At 55.3% G+C, this 22,206-nt stretch overlaps 1 protein-coding gene across 6 annotated transcripts in view; it reads right to left on the reverse strand.

Annotated features, from left to right (window-relative positions):
• Positions 1-22,206, reverse strand: part of ttn.2 (titin, tandem duplicate 2) — a 160,705-nt gene that overhangs the window by 51,134 nt on the left and 87,365 nt on the right. For all 6 annotated transcript variants that reach the window (XM_062565050.1, XM_062565049.1, XM_062565052.1 and 3 more), the window contains 55 exons: positions 21,839-22,138; positions 21,654-21,759; positions 21,236-21,432; positions 20,850-21,155; positions 20,614-20,767; positions 20,338-20,462; positions 20,135-20,253; positions 19,870-20,050; positions 19,482-19,784; positions 18,817-19,398; positions 18,433-18,735; positions 18,082-18,238; positions 17,855-17,997; positions 17,610-17,728; positions 17,337-17,514; positions 16,921-17,205; positions 16,535-16,828; positions 16,153-16,452; positions 15,760-16,068; positions 15,454-15,680; positions 15,062-15,376; positions 14,647-14,761; positions 14,260-14,568; positions 13,983-14,164; positions 13,779-13,908; positions 13,551-13,702; positions 13,011-13,158; positions 12,710-12,930; positions 12,168-12,264; positions 11,791-12,087; positions 11,401-11,700; positions 11,000-11,314; positions 10,701-10,924; positions 10,283-10,433; positions 9,915-10,196; positions 9,535-9,837; positions 8,874-9,179; positions 8,511-8,792; positions 8,179-8,366; positions 7,856-7,967; positions 7,637-7,775; positions 7,150-7,313; positions 6,913-7,064; positions 6,664-6,820; positions 6,286-6,567; positions 5,796-6,095; positions 5,335-5,628; positions 3,160-5,164; positions 2,387-3,074; positions 2,009-2,273; positions 1,587-1,913; positions 1,202-1,486; positions 797-1,096; positions 415-717; positions 44-319 (listed from right to left, as the gene is read on the reverse strand). In XM_062565050.1, coding sequence (XP_062421034.1) covers positions 44-319; positions 415-717; positions 797-1,096; positions 1,202-1,486; positions 1,587-1,913; positions 2,009-2,273; positions 2,387-3,074; positions 3,160-5,164; positions 5,335-5,628; positions 5,796-6,095; positions 6,286-6,567; positions 6,664-6,820; positions 6,913-7,064; positions 7,150-7,313; positions 7,637-7,775; positions 7,856-7,967; positions 8,179-8,366; positions 8,511-8,792; positions 8,874-9,179; positions 9,535-9,837; positions 9,915-10,196; positions 10,283-10,433; positions 10,701-10,924; positions 11,000-11,314; positions 11,401-11,700; positions 11,791-12,087; positions 12,168-12,264; positions 12,710-12,930; positions 13,011-13,158; positions 13,551-13,702; positions 13,779-13,908; positions 13,983-14,164; positions 14,260-14,568; positions 14,647-14,761; positions 15,062-15,376; positions 15,454-15,680; positions 15,760-16,068; positions 16,153-16,452; positions 16,535-16,828; positions 16,921-17,205; positions 17,337-17,514; positions 17,610-17,728; positions 17,855-17,997; positions 18,082-18,238; positions 18,433-18,735; positions 18,817-19,398; positions 19,482-19,784; positions 19,870-20,050; positions 20,135-20,253; positions 20,338-20,462; positions 20,614-20,767; positions 20,850-21,155; positions 21,236-21,432; positions 21,654-21,759; positions 21,839-22,138 — 15,054 coding nt within the window. The remainder of the gene's footprint in view (positions 1-43; positions 320-414; positions 718-796; positions 1,097-1,201; positions 1,487-1,586; positions 1,914-2,008; positions 2,274-2,386; positions 3,075-3,159; positions 5,165-5,334; positions 5,629-5,795; positions 6,096-6,285; positions 6,568-6,663; positions 6,821-6,912; positions 7,065-7,149; positions 7,314-7,636; positions 7,776-7,855; positions 7,968-8,178; positions 8,367-8,510; positions 8,793-8,873; positions 9,180-9,534; positions 9,838-9,914; positions 10,197-10,282; positions 10,434-10,700; positions 10,925-10,999; positions 11,315-11,400; positions 11,701-11,790; positions 12,088-12,167; positions 12,265-12,709; positions 12,931-13,010; positions 13,159-13,550; positions 13,703-13,778; positions 13,909-13,982; positions 14,165-14,259; positions 14,569-14,646; positions 14,762-15,061; positions 15,377-15,453; positions 15,681-15,759; positions 16,069-16,152; positions 16,453-16,534; positions 16,829-16,920; positions 17,206-17,336; positions 17,515-17,609; positions 17,729-17,854; positions 17,998-18,081; positions 18,239-18,432; positions 18,736-18,816; positions 19,399-19,481; positions 19,785-19,869; positions 20,051-20,134; positions 20,254-20,337; positions 20,463-20,613; positions 20,768-20,849; positions 21,156-21,235; positions 21,433-21,653; positions 21,760-21,838; positions 22,139-22,206) is intronic.

The following is a 22,206-nucleotide window of genomic DNA, read 5'->3' on the forward strand; positions in this document are numbered from 1 at the left end:
TCCGTCTCCGTCAGCTCTAACAGCCTGCGTGGTTCAAACTGACCCATGACGGTGACTCTGAGGATCTGGTTGATCCTGCCGGTGCTGTTCTCAGCCGACAGGCTGTAGTATCCGCTGTCCGTTCTCTTGACGTTCTTTACGATCAGCGTGCAGGTCGTCGACGTCTTTACCACCGCCAGGCGGTCGGAGGTCAGCACGTCCTCGTTGCCCTGCTTCCACTTGCAGAAGGGAGAGGGTTTACCCGCCACAAGGGCCTCAACCACCAGTTTGGAGCCAGCTCTCACCGTCACGATGTCGGGCATGATGACCTTAGGAGCCACTGGAAGGAAGGAGAAACACAGAAGGTTACTACGGATATTCAGCCGGTTGCGTTGCTGTTCGAGCCGTCTGAGGTGGAGGTGGAGGTCTACTCACTGAGCTGCTCCTTGACCTCAAACACTCCCTCTGCCTCTCTGGCCAGACTGACTCCTACTGAGTTCCTGGCGGCCACTCTGAACTTGTATTTGGTTCCTTCCTTCAGGCCGACCACCACGATGGTCATGTCTTTGACCACCGAGTACGGCGTCCACTTGTCCTCGGGAGCGCCCTCCTCCTGGTAGTCCACCACGTAGCCGTTGATTTTGGCTCCTCCGTCTCTGAGCGGCTTCAGCCAGCCCAGCGTGGCGCTGTTCTTGGTAATCTCCAACACGTCCATCTTCTTCGGAGGGTCCGGCTCACCTGGATGAGACACACAGCAATGTGTTAGGACGAATGAAGGGACCAACAAACAGGCAGTTCGCTCTGTTGAGAGACTCACTGATTGGGTCAACGGCCAGGTAGGACTTGGGGGAGTCTTGAGGAACTCCGATGCCATACTTGTTGCAGGCTGTGACTCTGAAGTAGTACTCGATGCCAGGCGTCATGTTGGTCACCTTGAAGCTGGTCTTCTTCAGCTCCTCTGTGCACTTGTTCCAGGTCTTCCTGTCTACCTCCCGTTTCTCCACGATGTAGTTGAGGATGGGGCTGCCGCCGTCGTTATCTGGCGGCAGCCAGGACAGCTGGGCGCAGGTCTTGGTGATGTTGGTTGCCTCCAGGCCGCCGACGGGACCAGGAGTGTCTGCAGAGGATCAAGAAATGATGAATGAATGAACCACTGGGGTCATACGGTTTCGTCAAAGACAAATGCTGTGAAAAATGCAGCTCCTCATTATTATTTACCCACCGAGGACTTTGACGCGGACGTACACGGCTTTCTCTCCAGCCGAGTTGGACAGAGTCAGAGAGTATCTCCCAGAATCGTCTCTGGTGCTCTCAGGGATGACCAAGAAGGACATAGTGTCCACCTGGTCCACATGGCCGCGGCGGATCACGTTGTCCACTCCCAGACGCTTCCAGGTGACCTTGGGGGACGGCCTTCCTCGAATCACAGCAAAAAGCCTGATCGGACAGCCGGCCCGGACCGACAGGCCTTTCCTCAGACTGGCGTCCAGTTCGATCTCTGGAGCCTCTGTTACCATAGAAACACGTTGACGTAGAGATGATTTGGGTTGTTAACATTCATTATGTTGCGTAATACGAAGGACGATGTAGCAGGCATCCATTCTTACCCAGGACCTCTTTGGGGGAGACGGCCTCCTTCAAGTAGGCGTGACGCCCCCAGCCCACCTGGTTTTGGGCGGACACCTTGAATTCGTACTCCAGCTTCTCATCCAGCCGGCCGATGGTGAACTCTGTCATCACCAACGGGCCGTGGGTGTCTATTCTCTTCCAGCCCTCTGATGGCTTCTCGGGGTCTGCGTCACTTTTCAGCCTCAGGTCTAGGCTGTAGTTGATGATGGGGGCACCGCCATCATACACAGGCTTAGACCAGGACAGGGTGATGGAGGTCTTGGTGCTGTCGCCCACTTTCAGGCCTGCAGGGGGGCCTGGGGGCTCTGCAAATACAGAAAGCAACTCAGAGTTCAATAAAGCTTGCTGTGGGCGACACGTCATCTGATCTCAGCACAAATGTCAACAACAGCAAACTGACCAATGGGATCTTTGGCGGCAACAGGTCTGCAGGGTTTGCTGGGTTCCCCAAGGCCCACCTCGTTCTCCGCCTTCACCCTGAACTGGTATTCGTGGTTGGGAATCAGGTTGGTGACCTTCATGCGTCTCTCAGAGATGGGGCTCTTGGTGCATGGCACCCAGCGCACTGCCCTCTTCTCCTTCCTCTCCAGGATGTAGCCGGTGATCGACTTCCCTCCGTCATTCTCAGGAGGAGCCCAGACGACGGTCATCTCGTCTTTACTCACCTGGATAGCACATCAGTACGAGGGTGGCTTACTGCTACTGCTGCTGCTTAGGCGGATACCCGGCCAATATTCTCACATGAGCCCATTGTTGTTAAATTTAGTATTTGACTTACCTTGGTGACGTCAGGAGCTTCGGGGGGTCCAGGTTTGTTGAACTGAGTCTTGACAGTGACAGGCTTGCTCTCCATGGCGGGCCCCGTTCCCATCTTGTTCTCAGCCCTTACTCTGAAGATGTACTCGTTTTTCTCCACCAGACGAGTGATGTTGCAGTATGGCGTGACCACGGAGGCCGAGTACGTGGACCAGACCATCCTCCTGGTCTCGCATTTCTCCAGGATGTAGCTGTCCACCTCACAACCACCTTCATCCTCCGGAATATCCCACACCACTCTGCACTTGTCGGCCCCGATGCCGGTGATCCTGAGGTTCCTCACTGGGCCGGGGACGTCCAGGACATTGACGTTGGCATATGCCGCGAAGGTGCCGGCCGAGTTGGTGGCGGTGATGACATACTTTCCAGTGTCAGTGCGTCTGGACTTGGTCAGAAGGAACTTCGAGTAGTCGGTTCCAGTCTCGTAGCTTATTCTTGGGTTGTCTCCGACAGCCTTGTCTTTCACCCATTTGACTTCAGGCTGGGGCTTCCCTCTGAGGGCGGCCTCTATCCTCACGGACTCCCCGGCCTTCACCGTCAAAGCTCCGGAGAGCTTCAGGTCGATGACGGGCTTCTGGATCTCCTCCCTCACCAGGACGTCGGCGAGTTTCACCCATGCACTCTCCCCGCCTTCATTGACAGTCTGCACCCTGGAGAGCAAACAATGATAATTATTATCAAGTACTTTACAATATGTCCGGAGATATTCGAGTAAGTCTGGGCGCTGTGACCTACCTGAAGGTGTACGTGTGGTTCTCCAGGCACTTGTCAGCCAGGAAGAAGGTGTCGGTGAGATTTCCGCTGCTTAGTTTGTCCCACTCCTCTGCATCTTTGTCTTTGCACTCCAGGTTGTAGGATATGTTGGGACTGCCGCCGTCGTAGTCGGGCTTCCTCCATCTCAGATAGACGTGGTGCTTACCGATCTCGGTGGCTCTGAAGTTCTCAGGCTCCCCTGGGCACTCGATGGGGTCGATGGCCAGCAGAGGGGTCTTGGTCTCCACGCAGGGCCCCGGGCCCATCTTGTTCTCGGCACAAACGCGGAACAGGTACTCGTGGCCTTCCATCATCTTGGCCTTGATCTTGCGGTTTGTACAGTGGGAGGTGATCATGGACCACATGCTTACGCTGGGCTCACGGCACTCCACGATGTAGTTGGTGATCTCGGATCCACCGTTGTCCTTCGGGGCCTCCCAGTTGAGCATGCACGAGTCCCTGGTGACGTAGGTCGTGTGCAGGTTCTGGCAGTGGCTGGGCCGGTCCAGCACATTGACTGTGATGATGCAAGAGGCCTCGCCGCCCACATTGGAGGCCTTCAGGACATACTTGCCGTGGTCCTCCCTTGTGGCCTCCTTGATCTTTAAGTGCACCACGGGGAAGTTCTGAGCGATGGTGACACGTTTGCTGTTCTCCAGAACTGCCTCCTCCTTTGACCAAAGCACTTCTGGGTCCGGACGGGCCTTGACGTACCCGATGATGTTGATGTTGTGTCCGACCCGCACGGTGAGGCGATCGCGGCACGTGGCGTCCATCTCGATCTCCGGAGGGATCAGAATATCCTGAGCAGTGACGGGCTGTGGGATTTCTTTGGACTCTCCATCTCCAATCATGTTGGAGGCATAGACTCTGAAAGCGTACGTGGCGCCTTCCTCCAGGCCCTTGACCCTGTAGGCACACTGCTTGATGAAGTCATCCAGGTTCACCTTTTTCCATTCTTCACTATCTACCCTTTTCATCTCCACAGTGTAGCCCAGGATGGGGCTGCCCCCGTCTTTGTTGGGTTTGCTCCACACCAGGTCGGCGTTGGTCTTGCTGTAATCTCTAACCTTGGGGTTGACAGGGGGACTGGGGACAGTGATGGGCCTGCAGGGCTTGCAGAGGTCAGAGGTGAGGGAGGGGCCACTGTAGCCGACAATGTTCTCAGCAAACACTCTGAACTCGTACTCGTTTCCCTCGAACAGTCCCTCCACTCGGTACCTCAGGTCTTTACAGGCTGTCTTGTTCACACGGATCCACTTTCCTCCCTTGTGTCGGCGCTCGATGATGTAGCCGGTGATCTGGCTTCCGCCGTCGGAGAGGGGCATGGTCCAGCCGATTGTAACGGAATCCTCTGAGATGTCAGAGGGCTGCGGCTTGCCAGGCTGGCTGGGTGGCAAAAAGGAGTGTTCGGCAACAGTGGGCTTGCTTTCCAAAGGAGCGCCGATGCCCATCTTGTTCTCAGCGCGGATGCGAACCACATACTCCACTCCCCTCTGGAGGCGGGTGATGTTGAGCTTGGTGGCCAGGCCGACGGAGCCCACCCCTCCCCAGGTCTCCTTGTTGGACTCTCGCTTCTCCACGATGTAGTTGGTGACGGGGCTACCGCCGTCGTCCTTGGGGGGACGCCACTCAATCATCATGGAGTCCGGGGTGACCTCCAGGATGTTAGCGGGTCCAATGGGCGCAGCGGGAACGTCCAGGACAGTGACGCTCAGGGCCACGGTCTTGGTTCCGGCCGGGTTGGCCACAGTGAGCAGGTAGATGCCCGTGTGGTTCCTGGTGCACTCGTTAATAGTGAGCACAGTGGAGAAGTTGTCGGTATCCACCTTGACGCTCCCCTCGCTGGTGATTTCCTCACCTTCGATGGTCCACTTGGCAGAGGGAATGGGTATTCCTCTCATGATGGCTGGCAGCCGGATGGTGCTGCCGGCCTTTACGGTGATTCCTTCAATGAGCTTTACGTCCACCTCAACGACTGGAGGCACTGTGGACATATAGACAGAAGAGGTTACCCCATGCCCCAGTACTCGAGTTACAAAAAAGGGAACAGGCCTTTCTGTGCCAATTCAAGTCTCATTAGAAGTAAAGATGCATCAGAAAGAATTGGTGGACCTTTAATTTGAACGAAGAACACATGTGAGATAGAGAGCTCACCCAGTTTTTCCTGGCAAAGGATAGGCACAGTGGTGTCGGGTCTGCTGAGGCCGATGGCGTTCTCCGCCCTCACTCTGAAGCGGTAGGTCTTTCCTTCCTCAAGGCCAGTCACATGACTCTCTGGGATGCTAACGGTCTTCCACTCGTCCCAGTCCTTCACTCCCTCTTCCTGATACTCCACCAGGAAGCCTGTGATTTCACTTCCGCCGTCGCGGTCGGGCCTGTTCCAGACCAACCACACCTCAGTCTTGTCCACATCGTCATGGTGCAGGTCTTTCGGAGGACCAGGAGGGACTGCAGGGACGGAGGAAAAAACAATTTGCTTTGAACCGGTAAAATTGACTATTCAAAACAGAATAGAAACAGAATAGAATAGAACTGAACAGACAGAACAGACTTTTAGCCAGTTGGAAACGCTGTGAAAAACAGGGTGATCTGCTGTTAGCTGTGCAGGAACTCACAGAGCGGATTCATCGCCTTGATGGACCTTGGCGTCTCGACGTATTCGCTGCGTCCATACTGGTTCTCGGCGGCGACTCTGAACATGTAGGACGTTCCCTCCATCAGGTGCCTCAGCATCATGCTGCGTTTCTTAGAGGTGGAGCAGACGGGGACCCACTGAGTGGCTGCCGCGTCTTTCTTCTCCACCACAAAGTTGGTGATGCGGACACCGCCGTTGTCCTCTGGGTCCTTCCAGGACAGGTAGGCGGAGTCGCTCCTGATGTCAGACACCCGGAGGTGCTGGATGGGACCGGGTTTGTCTGAAGAAACATAACACGCATGGAACTTCACAAAAGGCATGAACTTTTAAATATATAAATATCTGGTATTTTTATTTACTTAATCCTTGTAGGCAATTAACATAACTAACTAAACCTCATTCTCAAATATATAAAATGTATAAATGAGATTCTTTATCCTCCCAAAACGCATACACACAGTAATTCTTACCAAAGACCAGCACGGTGCAGGTGGCGGTCTTGGAACCGGCCGGGTTCTCCACAGTCAGGGTGTAGTCTCCACAGTCCTCGCGGGTACAGAACCTCATCTCCAGCTTGGTCCCGGTCTGGCTGGTCTCGATGTCGGCCCTGGTGGGCACCTCGGCCTCGTTCTTCTGCCAGGTGACGGTGGGGAACGGGACGCCGTTGATGGTGGCCATCAGAGAGATGTGAGTGCCGGCCATGGCCTTCACCTCTCGGGTCATTGCAGCATCGAGGATCAGTTCTGGGGGCTCTGAGGGGTGGAACACAGTGACATCATATTTGTACACAGCAGCCTTTGAGCCTGCGTTGGTTCCGATGGTTCCCAAGCACAGAAATGAAGCCTTACCGAGTCGATCCTGCACTTTGATTGGCTCCTTCAAGCTAGTAGGGTCGGACTCGCCAGCCGCGTTGACCGCCGTGACTCTGAATCGGTACATGAATCCTTCTTCGAGGTTGATCACCTTAAACTTGGTCTCTTGGCAGGACTCCGGAGTCTGGTTCACCTGGGGACAGCAGCAGGTCATGTGTCACTAAAGCAAACGGGTAAATCTTTTGGGCAGCAGATTGATTGGAATTTGGACCTCTAGAGCCTCACCTTGGACCACTCCTCCTCTCCAGCCTTCTGGAACTCCAGCAGGTAGCCGAAGATCTTCCCTCTGCCGGTGTCGGTGGGCGGCTGCCAGGAGAGACTCACCGACTCCTTGGAGAAGTCGATGGCCTGGAAGTTCACCGGTGGACTGGGTTTCACTGTCGGGGGGCAGTGATGCTTTGTTGAGAGAGGGGTTGGGTGGAAGCCATGAAGCACAGAGATGCTGCAGGACGGGGAACTCACCGATGGGGTCTTTGGCAAAGACGGGTTTGGATGGGGGGCTCGGGTCTCCGGCTCCCACGATGTTCTCGGCGCTCACTCTGAACTCGTACTCACAGCCCTGCAGCAGCTCCGTCACCCAGTACTCCACCTTGGGATGGATTCTCTCCGTGTTGCAGCGAACCCACCTGGAAGCAGAAGTGATAGTAATAAGCAAACAAGTGCAAACTTTACCTTTCAGATCCAACTGCAGCTGGTGTATGAGGGAGACCGATTCTGAATGATTTCTTGGTTCTGAATTGAGAATTGTAAGTTCTAACTGACTGGTGGTAAAGATGTTGCGGGTGATCTTGTGGAGCCTGAGGTGGAGAAGATGAAGGCCTACATCCAAGGTTAATTAGGACCCCCCTCTGTTTTAGTGTGTTGCTAGTCCAGCTATATATTCCACTATTTCTAACAAAAGGACTTAGAGACTCAACCTGGAGGAAAAACACAAAGGTCTCCCGCGTACCTGTGGGCCATGGTCTCCTTCCTCTCCACGATGTAGCCTGTGATTGGCTTCCCTCCGTCAGCAGGAGGTTCCCAACTGATGAGGGCAGAGTCGTGGTGGACCTCCTTCACGGTGGGTTGTTTGGGGGCGTCGGGCACCGCTGTGAAAGAAACAAGGTCCCAGGATGAGATGGGGTCAGGTGGCCCTCTAAAGGGTGCTGAGAGCTTCTCACTGACTTACTGAAGACGTCTCTGGCCTTGGTCTCTGCAGACAGAAGAGGCTCGCTGATGCCGTAGATGTTTTGAGCCATGATCCTGATGATGTAGTCACGACCCTCGATCAGCTTCGGCACCTGAAGGATAGCAGGAGTCAGTCATGAGGGCAACAACATTGATCAACATCTCTCTTCAGATCATCTGAAGCTAGATCTCGTCAGGATGAATGAGGTCATTCATTTAGACACAAACAGCATGATACATTTTAACATAATGCCCCACTGACGTCACAAAACGGATATAGGTGTATTAGACGTCCTGCATGTGGATTAACCACTGTGTGCCCACCTTGCAGCTGGTCCTGGTGCAGGACGAGGTGACGGGCATCCAGAGGTCTCTGTTGGTGTCTCTTTTCTCGATGATGTAGTTGGACACCGCGCAGCCTCCGTCGTCCAGGGGAGGATTCCAGGAGACCACCATGTAGTTTCTGTAGACCTCGTTGAACACCCCGGGGCCCTCCGGAGGCTGAGGCCGGTCTGGCGGGAGGCAGAAATCACACAGGTGAGTCCTTCATCGGGATTGGCTGTTCATTTGTTACAGCCTTCCTTCCTGCTCTGGGTCCACTCCCTTGTCATGTCAGAGTCATTCTTTCATCTCTACGTGCTCCGGAGGCAACTCACCGACCACGGTGACGGTGCAGGTCCCCGTGCGAGAGCCGGCGGCGTTCTCCACGCTGGCGCGGTAGCGCCCGCTGTGCTCCCGCTTGGCCTTGCTGATGCTGAGGCTGAGGTGGCGCGCGGTGCTGTGGATGAAGATCTCCTCGTCCGCCTTCAGCTCCTCGTCATTCTTCGTCCAGGTGATAGCCGGGGCCGGTTTGCCGCTGTAGCGTCCCGCCAGCGTGCACGTGTCTCCCACCTTCACCATCATCTTGTCCCTGAAGTCCAGGTCCAGGATGGGTGGTTCTGAAGGGGGACACAGTAAACTGTCAGGGTTTCTTATTGCCCACAATTCTGTATCACTTTCCATCGGATTACTGGACTCACCGAGCTCGTCCTTGCACTGGACGGGTTTGGTGGCGAAGGAAGGTTTCCCTTGTCCCACCAGGTTGACGGCGGAGACCCTGAACTCGTGGCTCGAGCCCTCCTTCAGTCCCGTCAGGGTGAACTTGGTGTCCATCAGCGGGGTCTCTGCCCCTACTCGTGTGAAGCTGTCCCGGCCGACCATGCGGGACTCCAGGACGTAGCCGGTGACCTCGGCGCCGCCGTCGTACTTGGGCGCTCTCCATGTGACGGAGAGGGAGTCCTTGGTAACGGCGGTGATGATCAGGTCCTCCGGGCGCTCGGGGACGGCTGGAGGACACAGGCGGGGTGAGACGTATTAAAGGACATGTCCTGTGTGGTCATAGCGCTATTGATAACTACCTCAAGTTTATAGCTTGTATTTTAGCTTTGAGTCAGACATTTTGAATGATGACCTCTTATGGCCCCCACAGTCTAAAACGTTGATGATTACTTAAACTCAACTCAACTATCCGTATTTAAAACAAATTAAACGCGTTTCTGTCACACTTCTTCGCAGAGAAAATAACTTAAATCAGCCTTGAGCCAAATGTCCAGCTTCAACGTCTGCTGACATTTAGAGTATACGCTTGTTGATGAATCAGATTGGATGGAATACTACAGGGAGTTCTAGTGTGGGACGTACAGATGGGGTCCTTGATGAGGACCATCTTGTCGGTCTCGATGAAGGGCCCCATGCCGATGATGTTCTCGGCTGCGATCCTGAAGAAGTAGCCCTTTCCGTCGAGGAGTCCCTGCACCACGGCGTTGTTCCTGGTCACCGTGTAGGACACCGAGGTCCAGCCCATGCGGTCCGACACCCTCTTCTCGATGATGTAGTTGGTGATGGCGGATCCGCCGTCGTCCTCGGGGGAGTACCAGGTCAGCCTGCAGGAGTCGTTGGTCAGATTCTCGCCGGCAAAGGGGAGGCCGACAGGCCCCGGGACGTCTGGGAGGGAGCGGACAGGAGGTGAGGTACGCTCTCGTTAACACGTGACACAAAGCCCTACGATGAACGCGACTCACCGAGGACCTCCACGATGACGGCCTTCTTCCTCTCGCCGCCCTCGTTCTTGGCGCTCAGCGTGTACATGCCCTGGTGTTGGCGTCTGCAGTTCTTGATGACCAGCGAATTGGAAATGCCCGTCGTCTCCACCACGGCCTCCTTGGGCACCTCGGCGTCGTCCCGGCACCAGGTGATCTGGGGGGCGGGTTTACCAGACACGTAGGCGATGATGCGGATGGTGCCGCCGGCGTGGACAACGATCTTCTCCTTCACGGAGGCGTCCAGGTCCATCTCAGGAGGAACTGGACAAGGAAGGGGATGGTTTGTATTCCATAAAAGGTCTAACGTTCACAAACAGTCGACAGCGGGAGGCGGATCACATCCTTACTGGTTCGGTCTTTGACCTCGATCAGCTCCGAAACAAGTCCCGCCTCTCCCACCCCGGCTGCGTTCACGGCGCGGACTCTGAAGCGGTACAGCCCGCCTTCCTTCAGACCGGCCACCACGAACTTGGTTCCTCTGATCTCGGTGTCCTTTGCCTGCAGAGAGATACGCGGTGAGAATCAGAGACAACGACAACTTTCAGTCCCTGAAGCACCACAAAGGTTTTATTTACTCTTTGTCAGATGTTTAGAGATGAGAGGCGAGTTCATTCTATATAACAATATGAAGTCAAATTTGGTCTCTCTCTCAATAAATATTGTTCCACATCCCACCAAGTGTAGGTTTCATACAGGACCCTGATTGGCTGCGAACTAGCAGTGATGTCACAGACACATTTCCTGGGAGGACTCGACCCCACTGACCTTCTCCCAGGTCTCCTCGCTCTCCGGCTCCGTCTCCTCCTCATCCCCGCTCAGCAGAAACCTCCTCTGAGCCTTCTTCTCCTCCTCCTCTTTGTTAACCTCCTTGAACTCGGCGATGTAGCCCGTGACCTTGGACCCTCCGTCCATCACGGGGGGAATCCACTCCAGCTCCACGGTGGACTTGGTCCAGTCCGTCACCTTGGGAGTGGGCGGCCCAGGAGGTTCTGCACAAGCACACTTATGTTACTCCGATCCTGTGAGCTGTCTACAAACATATTTGAGGGCTTAAAGTTACTCACGGATGGGGTCCCTGCAGAGTGCGGGGTCAGAGGGCACACTGGGCAGGCCGCAGCCAGCGGCGTTCATGGCGATCACCCTGAACTGGTACATGGCGCCGTCCTGCAGGCCCGTGACGTCCCAGTAGTTGCCCAGAGGCAGCGCTTGGATCGGGTCACGGCTGACGCGGACCCAGCGCTTGGCGGTGGTCTCCTTCTTCTCCACGAAGTAGCCGGTGATGGAGGAGCCACCATCGTACTTGGGCTCGTCCCAGTTGACGGTCATGGACCCGGCGCAGATGTCGGTCACGGTCGGCTTCTCGCACTGACCAGGCACGGCTGCAAGAGGACGGGAAATGAGTCATCAGACCTGATCCAGAACATTCATCACCGATCCCACCACAGGAAGAAGGATCTGAACTCACTGAAGAGGTTTCGGGCCTTCTGCGGCTCGCTGACCAGCGGAGGCCCGACTCCGAACTTGTTCTGGGCCATGACTCGGAACTCGTACTCGTGGTTCTCCGTTAGCCGGGTCACCACGTAGGCGCAGTCCTTGGGGTCGTTGGAGACATGGACCCAGGACTTCCTGTTCTCCTCGCGCTTCTCCACCACGTAGTTGGTGATCTTTGATCCACCATCATCTTTGGGGGGGTTCCAGGCCAGGCCGATCCTCTCCGCAAACACCTCGGTGAACTTGAGCGGAGCGGTGGGGGGGCCAGGAGGTCCTGCGGGGGGAGGGGGGGTATTTTAGAACGCTGTTATCACTTGTTTCAGTTATCAGACCTGTGAACTTGTGTCATGAGTCATCAAATCACCGAGCACGGCGAGCTTGGTGGCCTTGGTGGCTGTGCCCAGGCTGTTGCTGGCCGTCAGGGTGTAGATGGCGCTGTCCAGCCTGCTGGCCTGTTGGATCAGCAGCGTGCACTTGTCCTGGGTCACCAGCTTGCTGACATGCTGGTCATACTGGACGGCGGACTTCTCCTCGGGTTTGGCCATGGAGGCTTTGTGCCAGGTGAGCGCGGGGAACGGACAGCCGCTCACCTTCGCCACGATGCTGATATCACAGTCTTCCTCGCCCTCCATGGCCTCGCGCAGCAGGATGCTGGGAGCACCTGTGGACAACACAGGCGCTTAGAGAAGCCTGTAGAACACTTCCTGTACACTTCCAGCAATAAGAACCCTTGATCCCTACATGTCTGATCCTTGATGACCAGAGGTCCGGCGGTGGCGGAGGGGCGGCTGGGTCCGGCGGCGTTTACGGCTTTGACTCTGAACTCATATTCTCCTCCCTGCAGTTCAACAACAACAAAGTCACCTCATAGTGATCCAATCAGGTGCATTTATTTTCAATTCATTTGATTTTGTAGCGCCCAAATCTGCCTCAGAGGGCTGTACAGTGTGTACACATGCGACATCGGCACAGGAACAACTCTTCGATGGGGGGGAAAAGGGAAGAGACCTCAGTGAGAGTCAGAGGAGGATGTTGTGTGTACAGAATGTTCGATTCAAAGGTTTCAGACCCATCAGGACAAAATGAACCTTGCACCAGCAGACAGACATGATGACCGGAAAAGGTCAATAACTTTGATTCTCATGAAGACTACCAGGGTCCAGTAACATAAGGGGCGTGGCCTCTCCCCCGTGTTCCTACATGCATCAACTTGAGGATCAATATATATCACGTTCTCTGATCGTCATAAACTGGCTGCCTGCGTTAATGAGGTGCAGACCGACCTCCTTCAGGTCCTCCACCACGAAGCTGAGCTCCTCCACGTCCCTCTTGTTGCACTGCTTCCAGGTCTCCTTCTCCTTGCCGCTGGTGTCCCAGCTCAAACGCTCGATGATGTAATGCTTCACCGGAGCGCCGCCGTTGTTCTTGGGAGGCTCCCAGCTCAGAGTGACCGTGCTCTTGGTCACCAGGTTCACCTTGACCTTGGTGGGGGGGTCGGGGGGGTCTGAGGAAGAAAAGAGGAGAAGGGATTAGCATGGCGACATGTCCCCTGAGGTGTCTGTGGAGTAGCAGGTCTGTCCTCACAGATGGGGTCTCTGGCCCGGACGGGCTCGGCGGTGACGGTGAATGGGCCGAATCCGAGCCGGTTCTCGGCCCGGACCCTGAACAGGTAGTCCTGACCCTCCAGCAGACCCGGCACCACGTAGGCCTGGCTGGCACAGGCTGCATTCACCTGATGAAAAAGCACACAGGCCATCAGCTGCAACCATCACAGACTGTTGGGAATACATGTGATCCGTGCTGTACTTCTGCTCATTAAGTACAACCAACAAGGATCTACTTTTTCTTATTTTCTCTGTGGCTTTTATTTACATAAACAGGCGCAATACAAAAGGTGAGGAAGTACTACACGTTTTTTCACCTAAAACTGCTGGAAATTCATTTTTTATATCAATTGGTGTTAAAATGGTTCCTTGAAACAAAGTTTGTCCCTGAGGACGTTTTTACAGAACGTCAGGGAGAGGTCAGGGTCGAGAGTAACAAGTGGAGTCCTTCCGCTTTACGTTTGGACTCAATTGACTTTTAGTCAAAGTCAAATAGACGCATGAGGAATGGACTCAGCACCTTGGTCCAGGCTTTGTCTGTGAGACATTTCTTCTCGATGAAGTAGCTCTTGATTCTCTCCCCTCCGTCGGTGTCGGGGAGTTTCCAAATCAGCCTCATAGTCGACCGGGTAACGTCAGTCACCCTCAGGTCCTTCGGGGCCCCGGGGACGTCTGCACGGTGGAACAAAGGACAGTCAGAGACAAGAAGACGGAGGAAGGCGCTAAACACAAAAAGCCGGAGACGTACCGAGGACGATGACTCTGACGTTGATGTGTTTCTGGCCAGACTTGTTCTTGGCGGTGATGATGTAGCGTCCAGAGTGGCTCCTCAGACTGACAGGGACGGTCACAATAGACGTGGTGTCTGTGGACTCCACCTGAACACACAGTCTAAAAATCAGACTCGGATCTAAAAGAGTCACCATTACAGCAGAAGATCCTTGTGGCTCACCTCGGAGTCAACGGGCAGCGTGTGCACTTTGTTCTTCCTGTGCGACTTGGCTTTGCCGTCAAAGTCCCAGACCACCTTGGGGTTGGGTCGGCCCTTGATGGTGGCGGGGATCCTGATGGGATCTCCGGCCCGGATGCACACCAGGTCCTCCACCGCCACGTCCAGGGAGATGGAAGGAGGCACTGTCCAGAATGAGACATGGCGGAAACATCAGTGAGGGACAGAGAGACATAAGACACACTTTGAAGTCTGTTTGACACTCTCAATGAGCACATACGCTGGATGTCCTCAACCAGAACCTCGCCGGTGCGGGGGCTCGGGTCGGACTCGCCGATGTCGTTGACAGCGATGATCCTGAAGCGGTAGCGCTTGAGCTCGCGGAGGCTGGGCATGGTGAACTCGGTGGTGGGGTGGAGGGAGTCTTTGTCGTTGACGCTCACCCACCCAGAGGAGCCCTCGTCCTGGATCTGGACGATGTAGCCCTTGATGGGGCTTCCTCCGTCACTCTCCGGGGCTTTCCAGGACAGCGTCACGCTGTGCTTCGTCTTGTCCACCACCTCGGGGGCAGCGGGCATGCTTGGAGGGGCTGCAGGGGAAAGCCAGTTATTCATCATCTTCCAAAGGACGGGGACATCTAGGACTTTCCATCCTTCTTTTTACTCACTCAATGGATCCACAGCGAAGGCAGAGTCGGACGGGCCGCTGAACGGTCCCATTCCTGCAGAATTACTGGCAGCGACTCGGAATTCAAACTCCAATCCTTCAATCAGACGAGTCACCTGGGAGAAAGAGTGGGGTGAGGGAGGCCTCCTCAAAGGTCTGGGACAGACCAGTTTCAAGCTCTATAATGGAATTTTTTTTAGGTTTGTGATGGACCTTTCCAGGGCAGACTAGGACCAGAGCTGAAGGTCTACAAAGGACCACCGTGAACGTTTTTGTTGACCCATTTTAAGGTCTCCAGTTTGCATTGCATCTCTATACAGGGCCAACACAAATGCTGGGAGATCTTAATCAGTCCAGTTGACAGACGTTCCTCTTCCCTCAGAGTCAGCTTTAGGTGTGTGTTGTGTTCTCCTCACCTGGAACTCCCAGCCTTTCACGCCCCTCTTGCTCACTGGCGTCTTGTTGACTTTGGCCCAGTAGTCGGTGCCTTTCTCTCTCTTCTCCAGCCAGTAGCCGACAATCATAGAGCCGCCGTTGTCTCTGGGAGGCTCCCAGGTCAGGGTCATGGAGGTCTTGGAGTACTCTGCGATGGTTGGTTTCTCTGGTGGGCCCGGGAGACCGAACGGGTCGGTGATTAAGACTTCCTCCGTTGCGCAGGGGTCAGATTTACCATAGCGATTCTCAGCTTTGACCCGGAACAAGTAGGACTTGTTTGTCTCCAGGTTCCACACCTGCAGGAGAGGAAGGTTAGAGTGAGAACGGGGCTTTAAAACACTGTGACAACCCTGATATCATTATCTCCACCTACTCCAAATTTCCTCTCGACGATGGTGGTGTTGACCACCTCCCACTGGGGCTCAGGCGGAGCTTCCTCTCCTTCCTCCGGCTCCGGTTGCTCTTTCAACACATCCCTCTTCTCCACAATGTAGTTGGTCAGCTCGCTGCCCCCATTATCCAGCGGCGCGTCCCAGCGAAGGTAGCAGGACTCCGCCCTGATGTTGGACACGGATACATTCCTGGGTGGAAGTGGTCGGTCTGAGAGGAGCAGAAAGACAGAGTCAGTAGACAATAAACAGGCGGTGTCGGGTGGATGTGCCGATGTGCTTCCACTCACCCAGAACCAGGACGGTGACGGTGTGCTTAGCCGATCCCATGTTGTTGGAGGCGCACACGGTGTAGCTGGCGCCGTCCCTCCTGTTGGCCGTTGGGATGGTCAGGGTGGTCTTTGCGTTCATTCTGCCGGTCACCTCGGTCTCCAGCAGCAGAGCGTCGGTGGGCTCCTCGATCACCACGTCGTCCTTGGACCACTCAATCTTCGGGATGGGGAGACCCAGGACATTCGCCGGGATCTCAATGGGCTCGCCCTTCTTCACCGTGATGCAGTCGCCCTTGAAGTGCTTCAGCATGTGGACCTCAGGAGACACTGACAGGACAGGAACAAGATGAATAAAGGTTCAAGCCTTTATTTAATACATATCAAGCCTTGACTGTCGAGTCCTTTCCTCACCTTCATCGTCTTGGATGACCACAGTCAACGGGATGGATGGCTCGCTCTCTCCGATTAGGTTGGCGCACTTGATCCTGAATTCATACAGCCAGGCCTCTTCGAGACCTTCTACAGTCAGGGTCATGTTGGGGCAGATCTCTGTGTTGCAGGGCTCGAAGGCCTGCTGGTCCTGCCGCTTCTTCTCAACAAAGTAGCCGATGACGGGGCTGCCGCCGTCGTTGCGAGGCGGCTTCCAGGTCAGTGTGATGGAGTTCTTGGTGCGCTCCGTGTAGTGGAACTTCTCCGGGTACGACGGTGGACCTGCAGAATAAAACCGAGGTGTTGATGTGCTCATCAGGGAGAAATTTTGAGATTTCTGAATCAAACGGAAGCTGGAACTCACCCTGGGGGTCAACGGCCTTGATGGGTCCCAGCTCTAAGGGCGGGCCCATTCCGTACTTGTTCTTGGCGATGACGCGGAACATGTACTCCTGACCCTCCATGATGCCCACGCATTCACACTTGGACGAGGCGGTTTCGATGGGCTGCCTCCACGTGTGCATCTTGGCGTCCCTTCGCTCCACAATGAAGCCGGTGATGTCGCTGCCCCCGTCATCGTCCGGGTCGTCCCAGTTCAGGAAGATCATCTTGCGAGTGACCACGACGGGTTTCAGGTCCGTGACGGGTCCAGGGACATCTGGGGATACAACAATGTTGTCCATCTATCTCCGTTCTGTATTTTGAGTTAAGTGGTGTCATGGAGCCCTGTGTGAGTCCTCCTTCACTCACCCATCACGTCCACCCTGGTTGCAGCAGCCTTGGTGCCGCTGGGGTTGCAAGCAGAGATGTGGTATTTGCCGCAGTCCTTCCTCTGAACGTTCTTGATTGAAACAATGCTGTCGTTGCCCTGGGTGAGGATCTCCACGCGCTCTTTGTCGGGTTTGGCGTCATCCTTGGTCCAGGTGATGGATGGGTAGGGTTTACCCGTCACTGTTGCAGGTAAACGGAGCGTCTCTCCGGCTCTGATGACCACGCCGTTCCTGACGGACAGCTCCAGTTCAATCAGCGGCTTCTCTGTGGGGGGCAACCAAGGACAGACACAGATACATGAGACTTCCATTGTCACTGAACGAGACCAGGATGGACCTAATGAAATCCCGGTCACAGTCACTCTGAAGAGCTCCTTCTAGTTCTTCTGGGCTGACCTGCAGGGTTCCTGACGAAAACCGACTCAGTGAATCCTGGTGTTCCTTCTCCAGCTGCGTTGCATGCGATGACTCTGACCATGTACTTGGCTCCCTCGCGGACTCCGTAGACGGTGAAGGCCCTGGACTTCCATGGACGCTCTGTGGACCTGGACCAGTCCTTGGTACCAGCCATGACCTGAACAACACCACAGAACGGAGACACTTAAGTCTGCACCGAAAGGCGGTCTAAGGCCTGATAACAAATAAACCAAGAAGGCTGCATGATCTGACCTTATCCACGTGGTATCCCAGGATCTCTCCTCCGCCGTTGTCTGCTGGTGGATCCCACTCCAGGTCGATGGAGTGGTCGGTAGTCAACACCACTCTGGCAGTGGGAGGTCCGGGAGGAACTGCAGCGTCAGCAAAACAAACATCCAGATTAGAGACGTGCGATGCTTCTGTTTACCTGTTACCAGTAGTTCTAAACATGTAGCAGCTCAAAACCAAAGGAAAGGACAGACATGCCGCTAACGTACGGATCGGAGCTTGGGCCGTCTTGGGTTCGGAGGGACCGCTGAACTTTCCGGGGCCAGCCTGGTTTTCAGCCGCCACCCTGAAGATGTAAGTGAAGCCCTCCAGCAGACCTTCCACGTTCAGCTGGGTGTCGGAGACCATGTTCCTGAGGACCGGGTGACAGAGGGGGGCCTTCAGAGAGCCCGCAGAGACCGTTTGGTGGAGAGGTACCAATGTGTCGTTTCCTCACCTGTTGACGCGCGCCCAGTGAGAGCTGTTGATCTCGCGGCGCTCCACCCAGTACCCCAGGATGGGGCTGCCGTTGTCATTGGGCATGTTCCAGGTGACCAGCATGCTGTTGGCCGTGATGTCATTGATCTCCGGCTTTTCAGGAGCCTCAGGAGGTTCTGAGGAGGACGTAGATGTAAAAAACATTCTTTGATTTAATCAAGTAATTTTTATTATATTCCAACACATGTGCTTATATCTCATAATATAGTGTAGATTTTAACTATATGCGTAAATATATATATATATATATATGTGTGTATATAAATAGATTCCTTAGCATTAACGGCATTAACAGCAGCAAGCACCACACCGAAAGGATTCTTGGCGATGAGAGCTGTGGAGACACAGTGTGGACCGGCGCCGAACTTGTTCTCAGCCACCACCCTGAAGATGTACTCCTTCTTCTCAATGAGTTTGGGCACCAGGTAGCGGCATCCCCTCAGCGTGGAGGTGACGCAGCTCCACCCGATCTCCAGCTTGGAGTTGTCCTTCTTCTCCAGAGTGTAGTTGAGGATCTCGCTGCCTCCGTCGTCCAGAGGAGGACTCCACCTGCAGATCACAGAGTTCTTCCTCACCTCCTCGAAGGTGAAGTTCACCGGAGGGCCGGGAGTATCTGTGGAGCCAGAAAGCATGTGTTTATTCCTGTGGATGTCTTTAACAGGAATTCACCAAACATGACGGAAGTGGTCCTTACCGAGCACGTTGACCTCGCAGGTGGCCGAGGCGCTGCCGTGGTCGTTCTCCACCTTCACCATGTAGACACCGTGGTCGACGCGCAGCGAGTCGCTGATGGCGATGGAGGAGGAGCCCCTGTGGCGGTTGTCAATGGCCAGACGCTCATTTATTGTTGGGTAGTCTGTCTCCTCCATCTCAGGCTCTGCTGTCTCCTCCTTCTTCTCCTCTGCTTCCTTGACCTCTGCTTCCTTCACCTCTGCTTCCTTCACCTCTCCTTCCTTCACCTCTGCTTCCTTCACCTCTGCTTCCTTCACCTCTGCTTCCTTCTTTTCTTCTCCTTCTTTGACCTCTCCTTCCTTCTCCTCTTTCTTCTCGGCCTCTCCCTCCTCTTTCTTAACCTCCTCCTTCTTCTCCACCTTCTTCTTCAGGGGTTTCTCGGGCCTCTTGCGCAGCGCCTCGGGCCGGATCACCTGGTTGTTCCAGTACCAGGTGATCTCAGGGTACGGCGAGCCGGAGATGTTGGCATCCAGGCGGATCTCGCAGCCTCGTTTCACGCTGAGGCCGGACTGCAAGCTTCCGCTCAGGAACACCTTGGGAGGATCTGAGTGACAACAGAAGGACAAATGAACAAGGAGTGGTCTCAATCGGAGCGTCTGGGCCTCAGCGAGAAGACGGCGTCCTCACCGATGGCGTCCGATGCTTTGACGAACGGCGTGCCGCGCGAAGGCTCGCTGACCCCGGCGGCGTTTTCCGCACTGACTCTGAAGGCGTAGCTCTTGCCCTCTGTCAGCCTTCTGACGGTGTAGGACAGGACGGGCACCAGGAAGTCGTTGCACCTCTCCCACTTGTCCTCGCCCTTCTGCTGCTTCTCCAGGACGTAGCCCATGATCTTGGCGCCGCCGTCGTACATGGGAGGCTTCCAGGTCAGGGTGACGGTGCTGGACGTGGGGTTGTGGGTCTCCACGTCCACCGGTGGGTCGGGAGCGTCTGGGACGAGATGAACATTATTATTGACCATAAGATGCATCTTCAGACCGATACTTGCCACCTTCATGCACTACGTGGTTCTCACGTTTCTGGTCCTCGGCGATGACCGGGTTACGGAGCTCGATGAACTCTCCTCCCCCGATCTTGTTGACGGCCTGGACTCTGAAGTAGTACTCTCCGTTGGGGATCAGGTCTTTGACATTCCAGCTCACCTTCTTCTCTCCGGACATCATGTTGACGTACGTCCTCCTGCCGGCCTCCCGGCGCTGCACAAACACAAGAAGAATCAGGGTGGGAATCCTTCACGCCTGATGTCTGATTCAAAGACAGTGAAACGCCTCGGCCCGGACCTGCAGGACGTAGTGGACGACCGGGCTGCCGCCGTCGTAGTCCGGAGGGTCCCAGGACAGTTTACAGGAGCTCTTTGTGATCTCGGAGGCAAGGATCTCCTTACATGGACCAGGAAGCCCTGAGGACAGAGAGACGTGTCAATCGGGAACCCTGAGGAGGACATCCACGTGACAGAGACAACCAAACGTGTGTGATTGGGTACCGATGACTTTGACGTTGATGGCGGCGCTGGCTGCTCCCAGTTTGTTCTCCAGTGTCACTTTGTACTGTCCGGCATCAGCGTGAAGGCTGCTGTCAATCTCCAGGTGACAGGAAATGTACTCCTTCCTGTTGGACACAAACAATCCCACTAGATCTCAAAAGAGGAAACAGGTAGTTTGAAGATGTCCCAATGGCTTGTGGAAAACGGAGATGGACATCATTGACCATTTCAAACACTTCATAAACCAGTCAATTTCAGTTTGAAATCCTCCCTGACCTGAAGCAGAGGCGCTCGTCGGCCTTCAGCTCCTTGCCGTCTTTGTGCCAGGTGATCCTGGGCGACGGCACCGCCCTGAAGGGAACCGGGATGTGCAGCTTCTCCGTTTCCACGACAACCAGGTCCAGAGTCTGGAAGTCCAGCGTGGGGTTACCTGGAGCCAGAGGCATAGGTTAGTCTGCGCAGAGTCTATGCAGAGGAGACGTGACACGTTGAGGCCCGGAAGACGCGCTCACAGTCGGACTCTTTGGCGAAGACGTTCTCGGAGATGTCGGAGGGCTCGCTGACCCCCACGGAGTTGATGGCCCTCACTCTCAGGATGTACTCCTTCTCGGGGACCACGCCTTCGTCCACGCGGTACTTCAGGTCCTTCACCGGACGGGAGTTGACACGCATCCACTTCTCCGTCCCGGCCGCGCACATCTCCACGTGGTACCCGCTGATGGGGCAGCCGCCGTCCCTCTGCGGCGGCTTCCAGGCAATGGACACGAAGTCCCGGCTGGCGCCTGTCACGTGCAGCTCGACGGGCGGCGATGGGATGCCTGGACGGGACAGGAGGGAAGGTTTAGACTCATCTCCTACGTTGACCTGTCAGCGAGCCGTTACTCGCTGCCGGACCCACCTGTTGGGTCCTCGATGGCGAGGATCTCGGTGGGCTCGCTGGGGTGGCCGACGCCCGCTTCGTTCTCGGCGCTGACCTGGAACTGAACCTCGGTGCCCTCGATGACGTCGGTCACTCGGTACTTACAGTCCGGACCCGAGGTCTTTCCACATTTCACCCAGCGGGTTCCAAGCTTCTCCATCTTCTCGAGGGAATACCTGAAGGGCGGAGTTAGCGACAGGTAAACACACCTTCATGTATCAGAGCATGTATCTCAGGACGGACGTCTTATATATGGAATCTTTTCTATTAAGATGTATAAAACATTAGCAAATCACAGCAGGGAGAGAAGTTAGACGAATAAAAGACTGAGCATGTTCATCTTTTTAAACTTGACTTAAACTAAATCTCCAGCCAATAAAAATTAAGAAGAACCTACTTGAGGATGGGTCTGCCACCATCGTTTTTAGGCTCCTCCCACTGCAGGTCCACGTATCTCTTGGTCACAGCAGTGACAGCGAGGGCGTACGGCGGCCCCGGAGCAGCTGAAACAAGAACAGCCCTCATCATCTTTGTCCTGCCGATTAAAAGCCTCTTAGTGACTAAACGCGCTCCGTGACTCACAGAAAGAGTCTTTGGCCAGAACCGAGTCGGCCAGCTCGCAGAACGGCCCGACGCCGACGGCGTTCTCGGCGGCCACGCGGAACACGTAGAGCGAGCCCTCGTTGAGCGGCGTCACCGTGTACTTCAGCTCCTTCACCGTGGTGTCCACGGCCTGCCAGCCTTTGCGCCTGGCGTCGCGCTTCTCCACCACGTAGTTGGTGATGGGCGAGCCGCCGTCACGCTCCGGCAGCGTCCACTTCAAGTCGGCGCTGTTCCTGCTGATGCTGACGACCTCCAGGAAGCGGGGAGCCGTCGGAGGGTCTGTGGAGGGGAGACAAAGGTTGTGAGATGGCGGCTCGCGGTGTCGGGAGAATGGGAGTGTCGCTCTT

This window comes from Pungitius pungitius, chromosome 10, assembly GCF_949316345.1.
Source record: "Pungitius pungitius chromosome 10, fPunPun2.1, whole genome shotgun sequence".
In the NCBI taxonomy this organism is placed as follows: domain Eukaryota; kingdom Metazoa; phylum Chordata; class Actinopteri; order Perciformes; family Gasterosteidae; genus Pungitius; species Pungitius pungitius.